This window comes from Camellia sinensis, chromosome 8 (assembly GCF_055761805.1).
Source record: "Camellia sinensis isolate YWXY chromosome 8, ASM5576180v1, whole genome shotgun sequence".
NCBI classification, from domain to species: Eukaryota; Viridiplantae; Streptophyta; class Magnoliopsida; order Ericales; family Theaceae; genus Camellia; species Camellia sinensis.
Window position 1 is genome coordinate 140,884,514 of NC_138968.1, and position 22,649 is coordinate 140,907,162.

Below are 22,649 nucleotides of genomic sequence, written 5' to 3' on the forward strand. Positions count from 1 at the left end.
TCTTGATTAACATTTAAAATCCCCTCATACAAATAATTATAAATACAACCCTATGTATAGTTATTGCAATACCCTTTTTAACTTCTCTCATACACTATGATTAGTGATAAGATTGTTAAATTATTTTTATAAAAAATCTTGAAAAATAAAATTTATATATTAAAAAAATCTAAAATAAATATAAATATCTATAATTATTTCGTACATAGCACGAGTGATAGACTAGTATATATATAAATATATATATATATATTTTTTAAGTACATATCAAACACATACTTAATTTTTAACTATGGCCTCATTTGGGAACAGACTATTTTAATAATTTTTTGACTTTTTACGAAAAGATATGAAAAAAATAGAGAGATAATATAACTAATTTTAATTGACTTTTTGACTAAAATAATCAGTCCCCAAATGATGCCTATGTTTCCGAATTAGGAAAACGTGTGCACTCTTCACAGTTCGGACCCCCCCCCCCCCTCTTCTCTCTCTCTCTCTCTCTCTGTGTTGACTAAAAAGCCCTAAAACCCTCACTTTCTCTGTCAAACCCCCAAATTCCAATGTCGAGCGATCGCGCCGGCGACGGTGACGACAATGACAAGGATACGGCGGCGGTGGCGAAGACGGCGGGGTTGGTGGTGTTTTCCGGCATCGCAATGAGCATCCTCAAAGCCCTTGTTAACCCTCTTAGCAAACCCAACCTCCACACCAACCACAACTACAACGACAATGAGACCAAACCATTTGGTGAGTCAGCTCAGGCTGTTCAGCAACACCACTCTGTCTCTCCCCAAGAACCCATCATCAAGGTACTTCCAATATTTCTCACACACCCATCATCATCATCATCATCTAAGATACTGCCTAATCCTTTATCAAATTTTAAAATTTGGTGAAAATAAGACCGATCCATTCGTCAAATCAGGTATGAATCAAAATTTTCACCAATTTCCAACAACCCTTTTTGACTTAAGTTTGATGAAATTCTTCAAAAGATGGAAGTTTTGGAAATGGTTTTTTTTTTTTTTAAACTTGAATTGATGAAATGATGTTTTTGGGATAGGTTAATTATTTTTAAAAAGATTTGATGAAAATTTTGATTTGGAGTGAGCTTAAATCAAGTATTTGGTATAAATTCTAGAACAAATTTGATTAAATTTAAAAATAAATAAATAAATAAAAATGGGGTGAAGGGCTGGAGATGCTTATGTTGTTGGATTTGGGTTGTTTGTTTGTTCTGATACGTATGTGTGGGTAATAAATGTATGTAGAGAGTCTATAGACTCACCCATATATGTTGTTGGATTTGGATTATTTGTTTGTTTTGATAGAAACCCATCACTTCTGTGGAGCAAACTGTGCCAGAATCTTCTACGACAACGATAGAGATTGTAAGGGGAGATACCCTTTGGGGTCTTTCTAGAAAATATGGGGTATAATTCATATTTACTTGCATTCATTTCTTTCTACATTTTTATAGATTTCCTGTTTTAATGTTTGATTTTGGGTACTGTTTTGAATGTTGTTTTCATTTTGATTTGAGTGTAGGTTTCTATTGAGGAAATTAAAGAGGCTAATGGGCTTACTGGGGACACCATCTATGCTGGCAAGAAACTTATTATTCCCTGATATGATATATCATCTTGCACTTGATATTTGTCTGTAATTTTATCTTGGCTTTAGGCTGTAACAAATGTGTCTTATGAGAAAGAAAAAAAATTGGTCCCAGAAGTAGTGTTCTTGGTTGATCCACCTGTTTTCAAACTCATATGATGTAGCAAATGGTGATTTTTGAAGTAACACAGATTATCCACAGGATGTCTTGTTGTATATCTTGTGTGATAACATAAATCAAATACATTCATATATTTAACAATCTGAATTTCATGCTGGAAATTATACATAGATAGAATAGAAATTCATAAAAAATAAAATTGCAGAATAAAACAAATCGAAGCCTGCACTAGACACTATCCTTAAAACAGATTCGTCGCCTCATTGGTTGGGTGTTGGAGATTGTTCGACTTCTGTCTCCTAAGATATGACGGTTGGACCAGCTATGCAATGCACCAACTGAATAGTTTTGGCGAACAGAATTTTACAGCACTCTCTCACAAGAAAAATATAAAATAAACTGGAAAACTTTCTAGTGTAGAAAGCTGAAGGAGAGGGTCTCCTTTTATACACATGGAGAGAGAGGAAGAGGCTTCCCTGCAACAAATGCAGGAATTAATTCTGCATTAACCATAATTAATTCTGCAAAACTGATGGGTTTAATTTATCATCAATAGAGGAGACTAGGGTTTGTGTGCATATTTCTGTAGTCCACACATTTGACTTGGCCCAAAAAGATTAAGATGGGTGGGCCAAGCCCAACCTCCACACTCAGTCCATTCGAGCAAGCCCAAGCCCAAGCGCCATGATCCATGGATTAGGGACCAGGCCCCGGTCTGGTCCATTCGGGGACGGGCAACACGCGCACTTGTGACAATTTTTGCATAACTAACTTGGATCATAGTCTTGGCCCAGGTCCATTCTTAAAGCATCTATAACTCCCTTCTTTCAAAAAATTTGGATGCCCCAAAGGGCTTGCACCTTTATGCAAAAAATGAATTTTAAATACCCATCAATGTTCTCCTCTACAATCAATGTGGGATAGAGGTTTTACACATTTTCCAACACTTCTTTCATGAGGCAAATTTAGTGAGTCAATTTCTTATTCAAACCTTAATGATTTTTGGTCATTTTTTTTGTGGTGTAAAGATTTTACTACAAAGAATCTAAACCCGCTTTACTCCACCTCAATTGAGGATTGACACATGCTTTAATATTGCATTAAAGTCACCAAAAAATCATTATTTTTTCAACAAGTTTTAAATTGAGAAGTTAAGGCATTGGTTATGCCATTTGAGATAGGGGATTGAGATGAGTCTACATCATGTCTCACATTAAACAAATTCTTTTTTTTCTTGGCAACAAAGACCTGTTTAGTTTGTATTATTGATATCAGATACTTCAAGAGTGGAAATGAAAGTGCTTGTTATTAGTCTTGTGAAATCTTTTACAAGTAGGAATGGCAACGGGCCGGGGCTGGGCTGGGGATCACACTACCCCATCCCTGATCCCTGATGATGAAAATTTTCCCGTCCTCGACCCCGATCCCCGATAGGGAACCTATTACCAACCCCGTCCCCGTCCCCGCCCCCGCTCCCTAACGGGGATTGGGTTTCTCCGACCCCGAAAATTCCCTCGCTCAAGAAGCTCAATTCCAATTCAAAAACATCAAATGCAACCAAACCCAGTTCAAAAACCTCAAATTCAAACAAACTCAGTTCAAATCCTCCCAAGAAATCCTTAACTGAATGATTTATGGATTTCTTCTCCATTTACAGTCAAAACCCCCAATAAAAAAACAAAAAAAAAAACATACATACATACAGATCCAAAACCAGAGATACAAACTTCATCAAAAAAATGAAAAACGAAGGAACCCAAAAAAGTGTACCTACATACAGATGTACACAACAAATCCAAAACATATATGCATGCCTACATACAAAAAAATGTACGTATGTATACAACAGATCCAAAACCAGAGATAGAGAGTAGTGGCAAGATCTCACGGTGGCGAGGGGTAGCACGGTGGTAGTGGCGTCGGAGGAGGCAACGACATTGGAGGACGTGATGACTTCGGATGCAAGAGAGAGAGAGAGAAAGATCCACACCATAGATCGTGAGAGAGAGATTGTCGCTGTTAGAGAGAGAGGACGCACATCACCACAGTGGTTCATCTCTTTGACATTAGAGAGAGAGAGAGGAGACGAAGAGAAGAGAGAATTGGGCTTGTGAGAGAGAGAGAGAGATGGGTTTGTATCAGCCGTCCCGTGAGTGAAGTGAATAGACACACACACACACACATATATATATATATATATATATATACGGGGCTGTTCGGGGATGATTCGGGGTCGGGGCTGAAGAACCTATACTTGTCCCTGGCCCGAAAATCATTGGGGATTAATTTTTCAATACCATCCCCGGCTCTATGGGAGTGATTTTCGGGAAAACCCAATTTATCAGTGCACTCTAGTTTTGAGTGCCTATTTTGTGTTTTCTTTTGTCATGTTGCCATGCAAGAGGCGTTTGGAATTTTTGATTTTATGTGTGATGGGATAGCTCTTTTTGTTTCTGAATCTGTTCATGGAGAACTAGTTTTGGGATCGATGTTGACCTGTTTGATCCCCATAGTTTCTTCATAGTGGATATTCAAACCTGTCAACCTTGTTATTAGGACCTATATATATATATATATGGCTGTTAATCTTCTTCGATTTCTCAAGGTTCTCCTGTCAGTTTTTGTTGGGGGTTTTCGGAAAGATTAGAGAAAATGGTTTTCTGGTAATCCTATTATTAAATATTATTAAAAGTTGCACTGACTACGTGCCTATATGGAAAGGGAGATAATGATCAAGAGCATGCAAATTAGCATTTCTGGTGTTTCTTTTTATTTGTATTGTAATTTGTAATACCATATTGCACTAATTTTACTTGCTATAAGTTTTCATGGCTCAGTAGAGGAAATGTTGGTTTGCTAATGTCATTCTATCAGTCCATGCAGCATACAGTCTAGCTATTTGTACATCCCTATGACTTTTTGTAGGTGTTGCTTTTTTAGAATAAAGCTTGGTAGCTCGAGATTATCGCAGTTGGATTGCCCCGAATTGCAAAACGACGTCGTTTTGCTTTTTTTTTTCTTCTCCTTTTTCCTTCTTCAAACTAATTTCAGAGAAAGAGGAACAAAGAAGCGAGAGAAAGAGAGGAGGAAGAGAGGAGGAGCAAAAAAGAGAGGGGGAAGCTTGATCTTCGGAGAGGGGGAAGCTTGTTTTGATTTTGATTCTCTCATATCCAACTCTCCTCTCTCCTCTCTCTCTCTCTCTCTCAAACAACGATTGCCACACCACCACCAACAACGATCTAACCACCATCACCAATGATCGACTCTTTCTCCCCGATGTTAACCCTCATCCTACTCACCTTCTCCAGATCTAGTTCATGATTTGGGTGGGCAACGGTTGAGATTCTTCTTCTTTTCTTGCAATATACTTGGCAGAAATTCTTCAAAGAACATGTGTACAAATTTCAATTTTGGGTGATTTATGAGGTGGGTTTATGAAATTTTGGATATTTAAAGTGTTGAAATTGAAACTACCAGCATGAAGAAAAGCAATATTTTCAAATACATGGACCATGTTTGGACCCACACCATTTCCAACCTTCAGCTTTCTCTTTGCTCTCTCCCCTGTTACTCCACTTTTCTTTGCTTTAATGACTCTACCATACTCACAAAGCCATTAAAAAAGTTTCAGACTTCTTATTTTGTTTTATTTTTTTTCTGGGTTTGTGATGATATGCTTGGAATGTTAAGAAACTTGATTTTGATTTGGTTTCAGAAAGAACAAGAAAGAACAGAGGGAGAAAAGGAAGGAAATAGAGAAAGGGGAGGAAAACAAAAAAAAAAAAAAAAAAGAAGTGTCAAAACGACGTTGTTTTGACACTTCGAGCCATTCGGAGCAGAGATAATTCGAGTTACCTAGCAGCTCTGGCTTTTTTAAGTTTCTTCTATATCTAGAGGAGTAGTTTTGATAAATCAAATCAAATCAAATCAAACTAAGTCTTAAATCTCATCAAATAGGGTCGGCTAAAGTTATAGTTTTGATATTATAAGAAATTAGTAATTAATTGATTTTTTTTTTGTGTCAATCTCTCTACTTTTTAGAGAGATTTGAAATAAGGATTGTAAGAGAAACAAGTCTATTTATTCTCATGTCACTCTAGTTCTCCCCTCTTAACTAATCCAAACAAGCGATATAAATCAACATGAATGTGTTTCTTTCTAAATCACCCAATCCAAACAGGTTGTTAGCCGGGTATGATCCGTTCGTGGGAACAGGGTCTGATCCTACAGGTAATGTCTGTTGATGGGAAGACCAGTTGGTTTGTCTGTGGAATTTGGGTAGTTATTTAGACATGTTTATTTTGCCTGGTATTTAGACATGTTTATTCTGCCTGTCGCGCAATGCAACTTTTCCTTCACCTTGTTCTGGCCTCCAACTGATTGTAAAAATATATTCGAAGACAATTTTTGTTAAATGCTGCCAAGTTTTGTGAAATAGGATTTACATTTATATTAACTAGTGATAATAGGACTTCAGCTGAACAACATATTGCTGGAACTGGAGTCATCTGCCTCCATTTATTTATGGTCTGAAACTGAGAATGTTATGGACTCAACCACAACCAACTTCTTTTTCTTTCCTTCATTTTTTTCCCCCCAGAATCTGACTAAATTTTTTTTTCTTTTTTTTTTTTAATTATTATTATATATATAAATGTCCATCAACATTGTGTGTAGCTTTATAGGATTGACAAGCATACTTTCTTTGCAAAAATTCAAAATTGCATTAATAGCTTATGAAACTGTTTTTAGCATGGCATTGTACTCCTGAGCAACAACGTGCACTAACACTCTTTTTAGATCGTACAATGAGAAAAAGAAAAGTAATAATTGAGATCTCTCATCTAGGTGGAAAAGGAAAATAAATAACCATATATAGATGAGTAAAAACAATAAATCATGTGAACGAGAAATACGAGTAAAAATTCTTTTTCTTTTTGATATTAATATTATAAATATTTTATAACCAATTAATTTATTTCTTACCAAATCTCACAACTTTGATAAGAAATAAAATAAACCAAATGAAATAGTTCACTTTCTCACTATTTCTCACCCACCTTGTGAACCAAACATGGAAAAAAAAATTCTCTTTCTCATCATTTCTCACTCAATCACCCCACGTAAAGCTCAAACAAAATTGTGGCTGGCTCTTGGGGAGAAGCAGTTGGCGAATGAGACATTTTCATCATTTTAGTAAATATCTGATTGTTCATACTAGAAAGATTTCAAACATCATTAGCATCCATTCTCAAAACAATACCAATTGGATTCAACATTTGAACAAACATAATAGTACCAACTGAAACAGATCTCTTGAAAATGGCAAAATATATCATGTAGTCTACAGAAAAACATACCCACAACTTCCAAAAACTTAAAACTAGGTTACTTCAAAACTTAGAACTCAACTGATGCCACATGTTTAAGACTAACCCCCAATATTCTGGGACTTGTTGAGGATCACACCCTCATATTTGACCTGGAACCACTTCATGGCATCGTCCTTTGTGACCCTGTGCTGAATTCCAACACGAGACTTGCACCTACGGCGACGCCCAACACGATAGCCCGGGCGTTCTAAGACAACATAGAAATCCATTCCATAAATGCCAGTGGAAGGATCATACCTGGAAAATAAAATTTCGAACTCAAACAAAGAAAGAGAATGCAAAGAAAAATAATAATAACAATAACAGAGAGGTACCAAAGTTCCAATGCCGCATCCCTATTTATGAATAAAAAATGAAAACTTATTTGAAGAAGAACCCTAACTGAATTAAGTGCATAAATACTGACAAGCAAAAAGCATACTAATTTGCAAGACAGAACTAGATGAATGCCTCTAAAATCATAGTCGGATTGAAGAATTCTGTACATTCGCTGCCGTTAATGTGGCAATAATAACAAAATAGTGAGAATATCAATGCACTTCTCATATTCCCATACACATTTACATATTCCATATCTTCACACATTTCTATAGCTTTTTTACTTGGCTTTTTCCTTCAAAAACATATCACCTATGTCATGGTCTATTCCGTCCTTGAGGTTGTCAAGGGTGGCAAGAGATATCACATAAAGCTAACATCTTGTGGTAACGTGGACTCGGAGATTAAATGAACTAGTTTTGTTGACAAGGTATAACTGCATCAGAAACAAAAGGATAAGATAACAAAAACTTTAGCAAATTTTAAAGATCACTACTCATATAAAACATTTCCAAGGAGACATAGTAGTTAGGATAGGTAGAAGTCAGAAGTTTGAATGATTCTACTAGAAAACCTAACTTAAATATTTTTTTTCTTCTAAAACACAACCTGTATTACCCTTTTAAGTGATTGACTGAAACAACTAAAATATAAGCTCTTTTTTTTTATTGTTTTTTTTTTTCCCTTCTATTTTCCTTCCCTCAACAAATACCCTCTCAAATCCTTGATCCAAACATGGGCTAAAAGAAAAAGAACTCCCTATGCATCAGTCCAAATCCAAATAATTAGAAGCGATTAAATTCATCTTCTAGATCATATACACCACAGCTCTACCAAACAAATCCCAAAGTACAAACAAGATTTCTCATTAGTGCACTAATATGAAAACCAAATCAATGCATGAGTACATCATGTACAGCATGGTATGGAGAACACACTACACACATGATCTTATCATTCATAACTTCACTAAAGCCTTCAGTCTTCAACAATTCAATATGAAAATATCAACTGGCAAATCAGACAGTGAGAAAACCATGTAATGAACTTAGTATCTTTCCAATATCTTGCATATGAATAATCGTGGAATATATAGTCAAGTGAAAAGAAAGTAATATATGCCATAAGTTGTATAGTCAAGAATAGATAATAAGACTATAAGACCTTGTCAAGCCTGTCTATTAGTCTGGCACCATCACCTTGTACACCAAATCAATCCAAATACTATATGCTCAGAATCTCAGATATAACTATCAACTACATAACGAGATAACTATGTTTAAATACTTATTCTACGTAGAGAATGACTACAACAAATATTGCTTTATACAGAGAAAATGAAGTTATATAAATATATCGGCTTACTTAATTCCGAGATCAATGTGCTCCTGAATACCAAAGCCAAAACAGCCAGTTTCACTGAAGTTCCTTCGCAGCAGCTCATATTCCTTCACCTTCAATCCACTCTCCAGAAGTTGCATTGCCTTCTCACCTCTGACTGTGACATAGCAAGCAATCTTCTCATTACGCCTGATCCCAAAGGACCTTACAGTATATCTCGCTGTCAACCAGAATAAACCAGATAAGAAAATCACACAACAAATCACATAGCCCACTTATTAGTAGCCAAAAAAATTGAAACATCAATTTCCAGTTTGTTCAATTTAAATAAAATAAACCAATTGAACTGAGTCAAATGCTTTGCTTTAAGCTCTATTAGCAAAGGCTACTAATTTTCATTTCAGATTTGATTAATTTACACATTCAAAAACAAAACAAACAATCAAGTCTTTCTAATTATTATTATTATTATTATTATTATTATTATTATTATTTTCCCTTGGCAATCAAACATATGGTAGAAGCCTAAAGGTGTTATTTAGCTAACCACAATATGAACAAGTTGAAGATTACATTTCATTAGCAAGCAATTAGAAGATAAGCTTAAACTTGTATATTTTATCTAGCTAACCAAATCACGAAAGAGTTCGCCAATTACAGTATAGAAAGCAAGTCCAACAAAAATTGTGCATTTAGTTTTTTAGGTTTCAAATAGTGAAAAAGAAATATAACAAACCATTTTGTAAACTACGTCAGAAACAAAATGATAAGAATATGGTTTCTCACCAAGGTGAAATGATTGGGGTTTCTCACCATTGTGTTTGGATGAACAACAAATAAAATGGACAACTATTTAAAATATAGGTATTTTGATATTATACAGCAACTTCCCTCACCAATTATAGTGAAAAACAAAACACAAGTTTCAGGAGAGTTCTATTTCTCACAATTTCTCTCCATTTCTCATCTATCTGATCATCCAAACAAGTAATCTCTTTCTCTCTATTTATTTTCTTTTTTCACCAAACCCCTCAATTCAAATGGCGGTTAACCATCTCCAATCCTTCACCTTTTCTTTCATCAAATTTAAATTTGATGAAAAAGTGCTTAAAAATCATCTCCAAGCCTTTCATCAAATGTTCATCATATCAAGGGAGGATCATTTTTTTTCATCAAATTGAGAACTAATCAAATTTGATTTTGACAAAAATTTAAAAACATGAAGCATTGGTTGGATATGATTTTTTTTTTTTTTTTGATAAATAAAGCATTGGATATGATTTGTTTCATCAAATTTGATATAAAGTGAAATTTGGGATGAGAAGGTAATTTTTTAAAAGATTTTGATCAAAATTTGACGAATGGATTGGAGTAGTTCATATCATATCAAGTTTTTTACTCAAATTTAAAATCAAATTAGATGAAAATTTTAATGAATAATTGGAGATGGTCTAAGGAGGCTTTTTCTTAAGAACCAAATAAATAATAACTTCTACTTCCCTAAATTTCCTCAGCATATTGCCACAAATAAAAATAAAATCATGCACCAAATCAGAATTGCTAATAACCAATGAAAATAACAAAAGTAAGTAAAAGATGGAAACTAATGCATAACTTTGTCTCCCTCAAGGAAGCCAAACAGATGTATTACGAATCAGACTGGTGGATGTTAACTAAAATCACTTATAAATAAAACGTCAAAATTTTCTTGGCAGCCAAACAAACATAAATTGAAATTTTAGAAGTTCACCTTTGGAGAAAACAGGGGCTTGCCCACTAAGTTGCTCCAACACCTGTAGAGAATGATTAATACGGAATTGAAATTTAAAAAAAAAAATTAAAAAAAAAAAATAAGGTTTCAATCCGCAATTCGAGTCAGCACTGGGAGTGATGAGAATAAAAGTACCTTGGCGGCTCTGGTGAGGCGATCTCCACTTTCGCCAACGGAGATGTTGAGGACGAGCTTCTGAACCTTGATCTCCCTCATCGGGTTCGATAGCTTCCTCTCCGAAGCCTGCTTTTACAAATACATATATCCATACATATGAATGAATAAGAGTGATGTAACAGACAAATAAGAGAGAGAGAGAGAGAGAGAGACCATGGCTTGAGGTTGAGGTTGCAGAGGCAGATGTGGGTAATGCGACGGGGTGAGGCAAAATGAGGAAGAAACCCTAATATGGGATAGAGGGAGTGAACTAGGGTTAGGGTTTTGATCCTCTTGGGTTTCAAAATTACAACAATGCCCTTTTGATGTTGTAATTTAAATATATTCATTTCACATTTTTTTTTATAAGAGTTATGTTGACGATTACATAATAAAATGTCAATAAGAGATATATTATATATTAGGCTAAAAATGATAATTTCAATGTAGCATTTTTCACTTTATTTTTATATATTTTAACACGTTTTTGGAAAATATTTTGTAGTTCGAAACATTTTCTCCCAAATGGCCCGATTTTCGGAAACGACGTCGTTTTGATTTTGATTTTTTTTTTCTTCTTTTCATTCCACTTCTCGTTTCTCTCTTAAAGGTTGAACCAAATCCAGAAAGAAAGAGAGAAATAGAGAAGGAAGAAGAAAGGAAGAGGAGGAAGAAGACGATGATGGCGGAGGAGAAAGATGTTAATGGCGATGATGATGTATTGATAGTGATGATGTTGTTGTTGATGAAGATGTTCGCCGATGATGATGTGTTGATGGTGATGATGTTGATAAAGATGTTGATTATTATTATTATTTCAATTTTTTTTTTTTTGAAAATCAGCACAAAAAAAAACAGATCTGATCTGTTCATCGTCATCAGATTTGTTCCTCATCTTGTTGATCTGTTCATCATCTTGCTTCAATTTTGTGGTGAGTTTGGTAATTTTTAGAGAGAGAAAATAGAGGAAGAAGATGAAGGAGGTTCTGGTTTTGTTTGTTAGAATGAGTTCTTAAATGTTGAGAGAAAAGAGAGGAACGAAAAAAAAAAAAATTGAAAATGACGCCGTTTTTCATATTCGAGCCATTCGAGGTAGCCAAGTTTCGAGTTACCTAGCAGAACCGTACATTTTTTATGAGGTTTTATAACAAATATCTTAGTACATACAAAAAAGACAATATATTATTATAAAATAGATATTTTTACTAATTTTAAAACAAATATCTAAGAACAAATTATTGCTTGGTTAGGTTTTTCAAAAAATACTTTTCAGAAAATTCTACATTTTTATTTTTCATGTTTTTTGTTTTTACTAATTTTTTAAAAATATTTTGACAAGTTTTTTTTAACTTTTTAGACATACCTAACATAAATATACTCAAAAAGTAAAAAAATTGTGAAAAAAACCTTTTAAAAATTCACAAAATGCCAAAAATACAAAAAATATAAGAATTCAGTACATTTTTTTATATTTTTATGTATTTATTAATTTTTTTAAATATTTTTTTATAAATTTTTTACTTTTTGGATACATCTAAGTAAGGTACATATAAAAAAGTAAAAAAAATGTTTAAAATTTTAAAAATATTCACTAAAAACAAAAAAAAAGACAAAAACCAAAAAACTTAATTTTTTAAAAATTTAATCCAAAAAACTCAAACCAATTACACTATTTGCCTATTTTATGTATTAATTGATAATTAATATTATGGAGGGCAAAATTTTCTCATATTTTATAGAGAACAAAATGAGCCTTAAGCTTGAAAATCCTGTAACAACAGTACAATCGCAAGGGCTGCTCCATCGTAGGTTTTCGATCTAGAGACCAATTTGCCGAAAGCAAAAAAAGAAAAAACAAAGCAAGTGTGTTTTTTGTGTAGAGATTAGTGCATACCCCTGTTAGAAATGGTAGAAAAATTTTGAATAAAATCAGAATTTTTTCTCAAGTTTGGTATATTTTTTAGGTGGGTTCCGAGCATCGATTTACTCGAGTCAAAGTGGTAACGCGTTCTATGCCGCGTTGTGATTCACGTGGTATATTTAGTTGCTCAAAACCATTACCGAGTGAATGGGAAATTGAAGTCAAAGTGTGCTACATGGAAATAGAGTTATGGTAGAAATTGCTTAAAGTTGTAAATTGGCTTGTCCCACATTGGTTTGGTGGGAAGTTTTGAAAGGGTTTATAAGGCTTAGGGTGAGATACTTGGGGTGTGCCTCAAGGGGTACCCAAGTGTTTTAGAGGAAGAGGTTATGGGCAAAATGGGCTAGACCCATTGGATCCAAAAATCACCACACGCGCACCGCCGCCGTCCGGTCGGGTGGCCTGGGCGCGGGTGTGTGGTTGGGCTTCTAATTTTTTGGGCAAAAAACATTTGAATTTAATTTTATTATTATTATTTTTTTGGTAAAATAAAATCCAGAATTCAAATTAAACTGATTTGGATTTTCTGTACATCCAAACAGGGCCCTTCCCGTTTTCAAACAGAAATAAACTAGTTTGGAATTAGTGCACACCCAAACAGGGCCCTTCTCGTTTTTTGCTATCTGTTTGAATTATTAACAGATTCAAATCTGTTTGAATTCAAAATCAACAGGTATCATACTTATTCAATTTAAAACCAAGAGTCACCTTTACATCTATAAATAGGACAACCCTCATTTGATGTTAAAAATTCAGAAATTTCATATTTCACCTCTGCTAATTATATTCTTCATCTTGCTGTATTTTATTTCTGAAAGAAAGAGTGTAAACACTTAGTGTGTTCGTAAGGCAAACAATTTGTAGTGCTGCTATTGTTTGTGGTAAGATCATTTCATCCTGGGAGATAGACGTCCAAATTCTGAAAGCACCGTGGAGAGGACGAATCTGCCTTAAGGACACAGTGTCAAACATTGGACTTGATCATAAAATAATTCGAAGAAATTAAATCAAGTAAGTTGTTTAATTTATTTTCAGTATTGTTTTTATTTATTTAAATCAGATTTTAATTTTATTTTTGTAACAAAATAAAATCTGTTTTTATTTATTTATTTATTATTTCGAGTTTGATTTTTGTAATCAAACAAATTCTCTCTTTTTCTTTATTTCTTTAAATTCTAATTGTTGTTGTGTACACAATAGAATTAAATCTTTTAAATACAGTGAAGATTGTCCTACAATCTTAAGACAGACTCCTTTTTGGTATCTTCATTGTATTTAATTTTCTGTGTTTTCAAACTAATATTCTGGTTGAAAAAACAAATAGTGATTTATGCTATTTGACAGATAGTAGTAATATACTGTCTCTTTTCTTTGACAACTAGTAGTAATATACTGGTGTCATTAACAATTGCAGAATATTATTTGGTGTTACAGAAAATTATTTTGGTATTTTATTTTTCTAGTTTTAGTAACAAGGAAAATAAAATTATATTATTTTCTAGTTTTAGTAACAAAGAAAATAAAATTATTTTGTGTTTTAATTTATTTTCTGATTTTGGTAACTAGAAAATTATATTGTGTTTGTTCTGATTTTTGTAATCAGATAGTTTTGTGGTATTTTATTTTCAAGTTTCAGTAACAAGGAAAACAAAATTACAGTATTTTCTAGTTTTAGTAACAAGAAAAATAAAATGATTTTGTGTTATAATTTATTTTCTGGTTTAAGTAACTAGAAAATTAAATTGTGGTTTGGTTTTCTGATTTTTGTAATCAGATATTATTTCGGTATTTTATTTTACTAGTTTTAGTATCAAGGAAAATAAAATTATTTTGTATTGTAATTTATTTTCTGGTTTTAGTAACTGGAAAATTAATTTTGTTAATCAATCATGTAACTTTGTGACTCGGTCACAATCTGTTAATTTTGTAAGTAGCTTATGGTTTCGTTTGGTAGACCATTTTTTTTTTTGAACCCTTTGTGAAAATGTGTTAATTATTTTGACTTTATCATAGTTTATCGTGAGTATACATGGAAGAATTTGTTTCTAGAGTAAAATATTAGTTTTACAAACTAATTTTATTTTTATTACAATGTGGATTCATAGTCTTAAATTGTTTCTGCACTTGAGTCGGAAAATATATATATATATATATATATATATTCACAAGAACATTTTAATGCATATTTAATTTATTTATTTATGTACAAATCAAACTTATTAAATGAAGGTATGTTTTGTCATTTTGAAGTTTAAAGTTTAAATGCGTTGGATTTTATTTATGAGTTGAGAATCCTTTTATTTCATGATGCAAGTGATGGGATCATGCATGATTAATTTATTTTGTTAATTCATTATTTTTAGTTGATGCGCTTGATATGCATGTATGATATCAACTCAAGTTATTTCTTAACAATAATTTCAAGTGATTTGGAATGATAAATTGTTATGTCGACTTAGGACATAAGCAGGTTAATTTGAATATTTCTAATCAATTTTGAATGGGTGTTTAAACACCAGAGAAATTTAAACATGAAGATGTATGTAGTTATATCGTTCCATTTAATTGGGAAGTAATTTAAGAAATCTTTTATGTTGATTATTGAATTATGTGACATGAGATGTCATTAATAATTATTTTACTTACGTAGTAGAATTTGTTAAACCATGAACCATTTTATTAATATGGGGGTGTATTTCTTGCATTGTTTGAGATAATTTAATTTTCTTCTGTCACAAATATTTTTATAACAGTGACATTTATTTGTTATTGAGTTGCAAGAATGTATACAATCAAATGGGTTTTTGAATTGTTTGATTCTTAGGCAAATTTTTTTATGAGGATATGATTTTGTCAAAACATTAATTCTGACTTGAGTAGTCATAATTATTTTGGTTTTTTCTTGAATTTGTTTTAAAATACATTGATTTATATTAGAAGTGATAGGGGTGGTGAATATGATGCACCATTAAATGAATTTTGTGCATAACATGGCATTATTCACCAAACTACAGCCCCTTATTCTCCACAGCAAAATGGAATTGCTGAAAGGAAGAATAAAACCCTAAAAGAAATAATGAATGACATGTTACTAAGTTCAGGTTTACCACAGAACTTGTGGGGGGAAACAATATTGTCTGCTAATTATGTTCTTAATAGAATACTCCACAAGAAAACCAACAGCACTTCTCATGAATTGTGGAAAGGTCGACCGCCTTCCTACAAATACTTAAAAGTGTGGAGGTGTTTGGCAAAAGTTGAAGTTCCTGTTCCTGTTCCTAAAAAGACTAAGATTGAACCAAAAACAGTAGACTGTGTGTTTATTGGTTATTCTCAGAATAGTAGTGCATATCGGTTTCTGACTTATAAATCAGAAATACCTGATATAAATGTGAACACTATTATAGAGTCAAGGAATGCTATGTTTTTTGAACATGTCTTTCCTTACAAGAAATGACGGGAATTAAGTTCACAGAAAAGAACTTATGATTGTACACAAAGTCAAGAGACTAATGACAATCAAACACAAGAGACTAGTAATAGTCTCGTCCAACAGGATTTACCTAATGATGAACCAAGACGAAGTAAAAGAGCGAGAACATCAAAATCCTTTGGTCCAGATTTTCTGACATACTTGTTAGAAAATGAACCTCAAAGCTTTAAGGCAGCAATGACAGGTCCTGAAGCACCTTTGTGGAAAGAGGCTGTTAATAATGAAATTGAATCCATTATGCAAAATCATACTTGGGAATTGGTGAATCTTCCACCAGGTTCTAAACCTCTTGGATATAAATGGATATTCAAGAGAAAAATGAAAGCAGATGGTTCAATTGACAAGTATAAAGCAAGACTTGTAGTTAAAGGTTACAGACAAAAAGAAGGTCTGGATTATTTTGACACATATTCTCCTATGACAAGAATAACATCCATCCGCATGTTTATTGCTATAGCAGCGTTGTTTAATTTAGAAATACATCAAATGGATGTTAAGACAGCTTTCTTAAGCAGTGATCTAAATAAAGAGATCTATATGGAACAACCCGAAGGGTTTGTAGTATCAGGGTAAGAAAAGAAAGTTTGTCGACTTGTAAAATCCCTTTATGGATTAAAACAAGCACCTAAGCAATGGCATGAAAAATTTGATCATGCAATGCTTACTAATGGGTTTAAGATAAACGAATGTGACAAATGCGTCTATGTTAAAAACACTGACCAAGGATATGTCATAGTTTGTCTTTATGTGGATGACATGCTTATCATTGGAAGCAGTCAAAACATGATCAAATCAACTAAGCAGATGCTTAACAAAAGATTTGATATGAAAGATATGGGGTCGCAGATGTTATACTAGGAATGGAAATTACTAAAACATCTGACGGATATGCATTATCTCAATCTCATTATATTGAGAAAATTCTTGATAAATTTATCAAGGATGATTTGAATTTAGTTAGAACACCTGTAGACATCAGTCTTTATTTATCAAAAAATAAAGGTGATGCAGTGTCTCAGTTAAAATACTCCCAAATCATTGGAAGCCTAATGTACCTAATGAATTGTACTCGTCCTGATATAGCTTATGCTATCAGTAAATTGAGTAGGTACACTAGTAACCCTGGAGAAGACCATTGGAAAGCGATCATTCGGGTTCTTAGATATCTAAGATTTACTTGTGATCATGGTTTGAACTTTACTCGATATCCAGCAGTACTCGAAGGTTATTGTGATGCCAATTGGATATCGGATACTAAAGATTCAAAATCCACTAGTGGATATGTCTTTACTCTAGGAGGCGCTGCTGTTTCTTGGAAGTCCACGAAACAAACTTGCATCGCACGATCCACAATGGAATCCGAGTTCATTACTTTAGACAAAGCAGGTGAAGAAGCAGAATGGCTTCATCACTTCTTAGAAGACATTCCAATGTGGCCAAAACCTGTGCCAGCTATTTGCATTCATTGTGATAGTCAATCTGCAATAGGCAGGGCACAGAATCACATGTATAACGGTAAGTCATGACATATTCGTCGTCGACATAATACCGTAAGGCAATTGTTGTCAAACGGAATAATCTCAATAGATTATATAAAATCTAAAGAGAATATTGCGGATCCGTTAACAAAAGGTTTGACAAAAAAGCTAGTGTATAGTTCATCGAAGGGGATGGAATTAAAGCCTATTACATAAGAGTCGTCATAATGGTAACCGTACTTATATGACTGGAGATCCCAAGAACTAAGTTCAAAGGGACAACTAAGTTATGTATGGCACACCAGAAATCATCAAGGGATTAAAAATTCCCTACCCATTCCTATGGTGAGAGTGATATCTGCAACATATGTTGTATGCAGGGATATAAGGATAAGTTTTGCTTTTAATGATTACTTATATCTTGATTAAGGTATAAAATCAAGACGAGTATAAGGAGATACTCACAATAAGAATCACCTATATGAGTGTTGAACTGGGGCCGGTTCTATGAGAATGAAAGGGCTAAATTCTCTAGAAACACTTATGAAAATCAGGCGCGTTCAAGGCCAAAATGAACACAACAGTGAGAACCACAATGTGTTAGAAGATATTTTGTGTGAAATCTATTGTCTTGGCTTACACAAACGGCTAACAATTCAAGGCATCGCGTCCATTGGTAAAATAAAATCTGTTGTCATCAAATTCCATTCATGTGGGGGATTGTTGGAAATGGTAGAAAAATTATGGGTAAAACCAGAATTTTTTCTCAAGTTTGGTCTATTTTTTAGGTGGACCCCGAGCATCGATTTACTCGGGTCAAAGTGGTAACGCGTTCTATACCGCGTTGTGATTCACGTGGTATATTTGGTTGCTCAAAACCATTACCGAGTGAATGGGAAATTGAAGCCAAAGTGTGCTCCATGGAAATGGAGTTATGGTGGAAATTCCTTAAAGTTGTAAATTGGCTTGTCCCACATTGATTTGGTGGGAAGTTTTGAAAGGGTTTATAAAGGGGTACTCAAGTGTTTTAGAGGGAGAGGTTATGGGCAAAATGGGCTAGACCCATTGGACCAAAAAATCACCACACGCGCGCGCGCGCCGCCGCCGTCCGTCCGGTCGGGCGGGCTGGGCCTGGGCGCGGGTGCGTGGTGTGTGGTTGGGTTGGGCTTCTAATCTTTTTGGGCCAAAAATATTTGAATTTAATTTATTTTTTATTTTTATTTTTTTTGGTAAAATAAAATCCAGAATTCAAATTAAACTGATTTGGATTTTCTGTACATCCAAATAGGGCCCTTCCCGTTTTCAAACAGAAATAAACTAGTTTGGAATTAGTGTACACCCAAATAGGACCCTTCCCGTTTTTTGCTATCTGTTTGAATTATTAACAGATTCAAATCTGTTTGAATTCAAAACCAACAGGTATCATACCTGTTCAATTTAAAACTAAGAGTCAGCTTTACATCTATAAATAGGACCACCCTCATTTGATGTTAAAAATTCAGAAATTTCGTATTTCACCTCTGCTAATTATATTCTTCATTTTGCTGCATTTTATTTCTGAAAGAAAGAGTGTAAACACTTAGTGTGTTCGTAAGGCAAACAATTTGTAGTGCTGCTATTGTTTGTGGTAAGATCATTTCATCCTGGGAGATAGACATCCAAATTCTGAAAGCACCGTGGAGAGGACGAATCTGTCTTAAGGACACAGTGTTAAACACTGGACTTGATCAGAAAATAATTCGAAGAAATTAAATCAAGTAAGTTGTTTAATTTATTTTCAGTGTTGTTTTTATTTATTTAAATCAGATTTTAATTTTGTTTTTGTAACAAAATAAAATCTGTTTTTATTTATTTATTTATTATTTTGAGTTTAATTTTTGTAATCAAACAAATTCTCTCTTTTTCTTTATTTCTTTAAATTCTAATTGTTTTTGTGTACACAATAGAATTAAATCTTTTAAATACAGTGAAAATTGTCCTACAACCCCCCGCCCTTTTTCTTTTCTTTTTTTTATATAATTTTTTTATAATTTTGTTGGATATGATCATTAGCTATCATCCTTCCACTTACTCTCAATGTTGAAATAGCGATCTAGTTGTGACTGCATAGTGTTACTTTGTCGATCGTTACTTTATTTGATTCAATCGATGCTATGTCTTTCCTTTCTTGAATATTAGCTCCCTTTGATCGGGAAAATGATATTTTCCTTCGGAAGAGCTTTGTGTTGCACCATTTCCATTCCAAAGTTGGCGCTGGTTAGACTTTTTGTTGTAAACCCTCTATTTGGACCCATTTGGGCATAGTTTAGTCCAAGTAGTTTTTTGTTTTTTTTTTTTTGGCCCCCCACAAATATTAGTGAGAATATTTAAGCAATCATTATTATCATTTTCTTCCAATAATATATATTTAGTTGAATAATTAAATTATTTTTTATTTTTTTAATACATGCAACAGTTAATTATGTTAATAGGGAAAGTGGAATGGTGATAGCGAGCTTATAATCTCCATTGAGAGGAGGCCAAATAGGCACTTTGATTGTTAGTGTAGTGATATTAAGTTGAATATGTAAAATAAATAGTATTTATTTGTATACAATCGTGGTGGTAGTAATTTATTGAGATTAAATATATAAATTTATGTAAAAATCTTCACTAAATATAATGTGATTTTATTCTTTTGTAAAATAGGTGTACAAGGATATTATCATCTTTAATCGCATGAGATTAGATTTTGAATACTACTAATTCCCTGTGATAAACAAATATTGAAAGACAAATTATAAATTGAGAGAGTAATATTGAAAGAGAATTGTAATGTAAATTCTCAGTTATGAATTCAGTCTGCGAGGCTCCTTAATATAGGAGTTTGTTACAAACATGATGATGATACCTTTGAATATAATAAGGAAAAAAGTGGCCGAAAGATGGCGCACCACCGAAAGGGCCGAAAGGGAATCCTATGCTGTCATTATAATATATTACTAACTTATATTGTAATTATATACAATTATATTTATATATTAACAGCCCCCCTCAAACTCAAGGAGGACAAACATCAACCAACTGGAGTTTGGAGACAAGTTCAACGAAGCGGCCAGGAGAATGGGCTTTGGTGAAGATATCAGCAGGTTGATCAGCAGAGGAGATGGGATGGAGATGGACAGTACCATGAGTAACGTGTTGACGAACAAAATGGCAGTCAATCTCAATATGCTTGGTGCGATCATGAAAAACATCATTGTGAGCAATTTGAAGAGCACTGTGATTGTCACAAAAGAGGGCAGTAGCACCAGAGGGAGAAGCACCCATGTCAGCAAGAAGCCAACGAAGCCAGAGAAGTTCCTGAGTAGTATCAGCAAGAGCACGATATTCAGCCTCAGTACTGGAGCGAGCAGTAAGAGACTGTTTCTTACTGCGCCAAGAAATAAGAGAATCACCCAAGAAAAAGCAGAACCCGGTAGTAGAGCGCCGGTCAGTAGGATCCCCAGCCCAATCAGCATCAGAAAAAGCACGAAGCTGGAGAGAGGAGCGGGCGGAATAATGAAGTCCATGAAACAAGGTACCTTTGAGATAACGAAGGATACGAACTAATGCAGCATAATGAGGGGTCCGAGGAGCGGACATAAACTGGCTGACAATATGAACGGCATAGGCAATATCAGGACGAGTAACAGTGAGATAGACAAGGCTGCCAACCAGCTGACGATATAGGGTAGCATCAGAGAGAAGAGTGCCATCAAGAGGAGTAAGACGACTCTGAGGCTCCAGGGGAGTGGAGGCAGTCTTGCAATCCGTAAGACCAGCGCGGGTGAGAAGATCAGAGGTATACTTAGCCTGAGAGAGAAAAGACCCCGTGGAATCATGGAAGATTTCAAGACCCAGGAAATAGCTGAGAGGACCAAGGTCTTTCATCTCGAAATGATGGCTAAGAAACTGTTTAAGGCAGACAATACCATTCAGATCGTCACCGGTGATAATCATATCATCCACATAAAGGAGAAGCAAGGTGGTCCCTTGAGCAGTTTTCCGGATAAAAAGAGCAGTATCATAAGGACTGGAGGTGAAACCACAGTCATGAATAGTAGAGCTGAACTTGGCAAACCAAGCGCGCGGAGCTTGTTTGAGACCATATAGAGCACGCTGAAGTTTGCAAACTTTATGAGGTGGACAAGTAGACCCAGGGGGAGGTTGCATGTAGACTTCCTCAAGAAGAACACCATTAAGAAAAGCATTTTTCACGTCCATTTGATAAAGATCCCAGTGTCGGGTGGTAGCAACCGCAATCAGGCTGCGAACAGAGGTGAGACGAGCAACAGGAGCAAATGTCTCCTCATAGTCAATACCATATTCTTGGTTGAAGCCTTTTGCAACAAGGCGGGCTTTGTAGCGTTCAATAGTACCATCAGAACAAGTTTTGATTTTGTAGACCCATTTGCAACCAATGGCAGTTTTGCCAGGAGGAAGATCAACAATGTCCCAAGTGTGAGTTTTGTCTAAAGCCTGCAATTCATCAGTCATAGCTTGCTGCCAAAGAGGATTAGAGCGAGCCTCACGATAGGAGGTTGGTTCATAAGTAGAAAAAGCAGTAGAACCAACAATAAAGTCACGAAGACGAGTGGAAGGTTGTATTACCCGGTGTGGTCGAGTAGAGGCAGGAGGAGCCAGAGGGAGAGACTCACCAGGAGGAGAGGATCCCGAGGGAGCAAGAGCAGGACCATCAGAGGGAGCAGGTGCATGGGACAGACCAGAAGGCACGGCAGTCGTGAGAGGTGGTGGAGTAAGCTCAACAGAGGACTCGAGAGGGGCCGGCAAGGGCGGTGAAGTAAGCTCATCTGAGAACAGATCCGTGGAGGGGTCAGTAAAAAACAGAGAAGGTGAGGGAACGGACAATCGGAAGAGAGAGAGAGAGGAAAACATTTTGTGTTCCCAAAAGATGACATGACGAGAGATACGGAGGCGCTGGGAGAGAGGATCCCAACAACGATACCCCTTGTGTTCAATACCATACCCTAAGAAGCAACAAAGGCGAGAATGGGGTTC

General features: G+C 34.6%; 2 protein-coding genes across 2 annotated transcripts; one reads left to right on the forward strand and one right to left on the reverse strand.

Moving 5' to 3' along the window:
• Positions 1-439: 439 nt before the first annotated feature.
• Positions 440-1,879, forward strand: LOC114319296 (uncharacterized). Its single transcript, XM_028266300.2, has 3 exons — positions 440-812; positions 1,335-1,436; positions 1,552-1,879. Exons 1-3 carry the CDS (start codon positions 564-566, stop codon positions 1,630-1,632), a joined length of 432 nt encoding a protein of 143 aa, XP_028122101.1. The 5' UTR covers positions 440-563; the 3' UTR covers positions 1,633-1,879.
• A 5,107-nt stretch (positions 1,880-6,986) lies between these two features.
• On the reverse strand, positions 6,987-11,070 carry LOC114319297 (large ribosomal subunit protein uL5). Its single transcript, XM_028266301.2, has 5 exons — positions 10,892-11,070; positions 10,697-10,804; positions 10,541-10,583; positions 8,815-9,010; positions 6,987-7,368 (listed from the first exon to the last, which is right to left on the reverse strand). Exons 1-5 carry the CDS (start codon positions 10,892-10,894, stop codon positions 7,170-7,172), a joined length of 549 nt encoding a protein of 182 aa, XP_028122102.1. The 5' UTR covers positions 10,895-11,070; the 3' UTR covers positions 6,987-7,169.
• Positions 11,071-22,649: the final 11,579 nt, after the last annotated feature.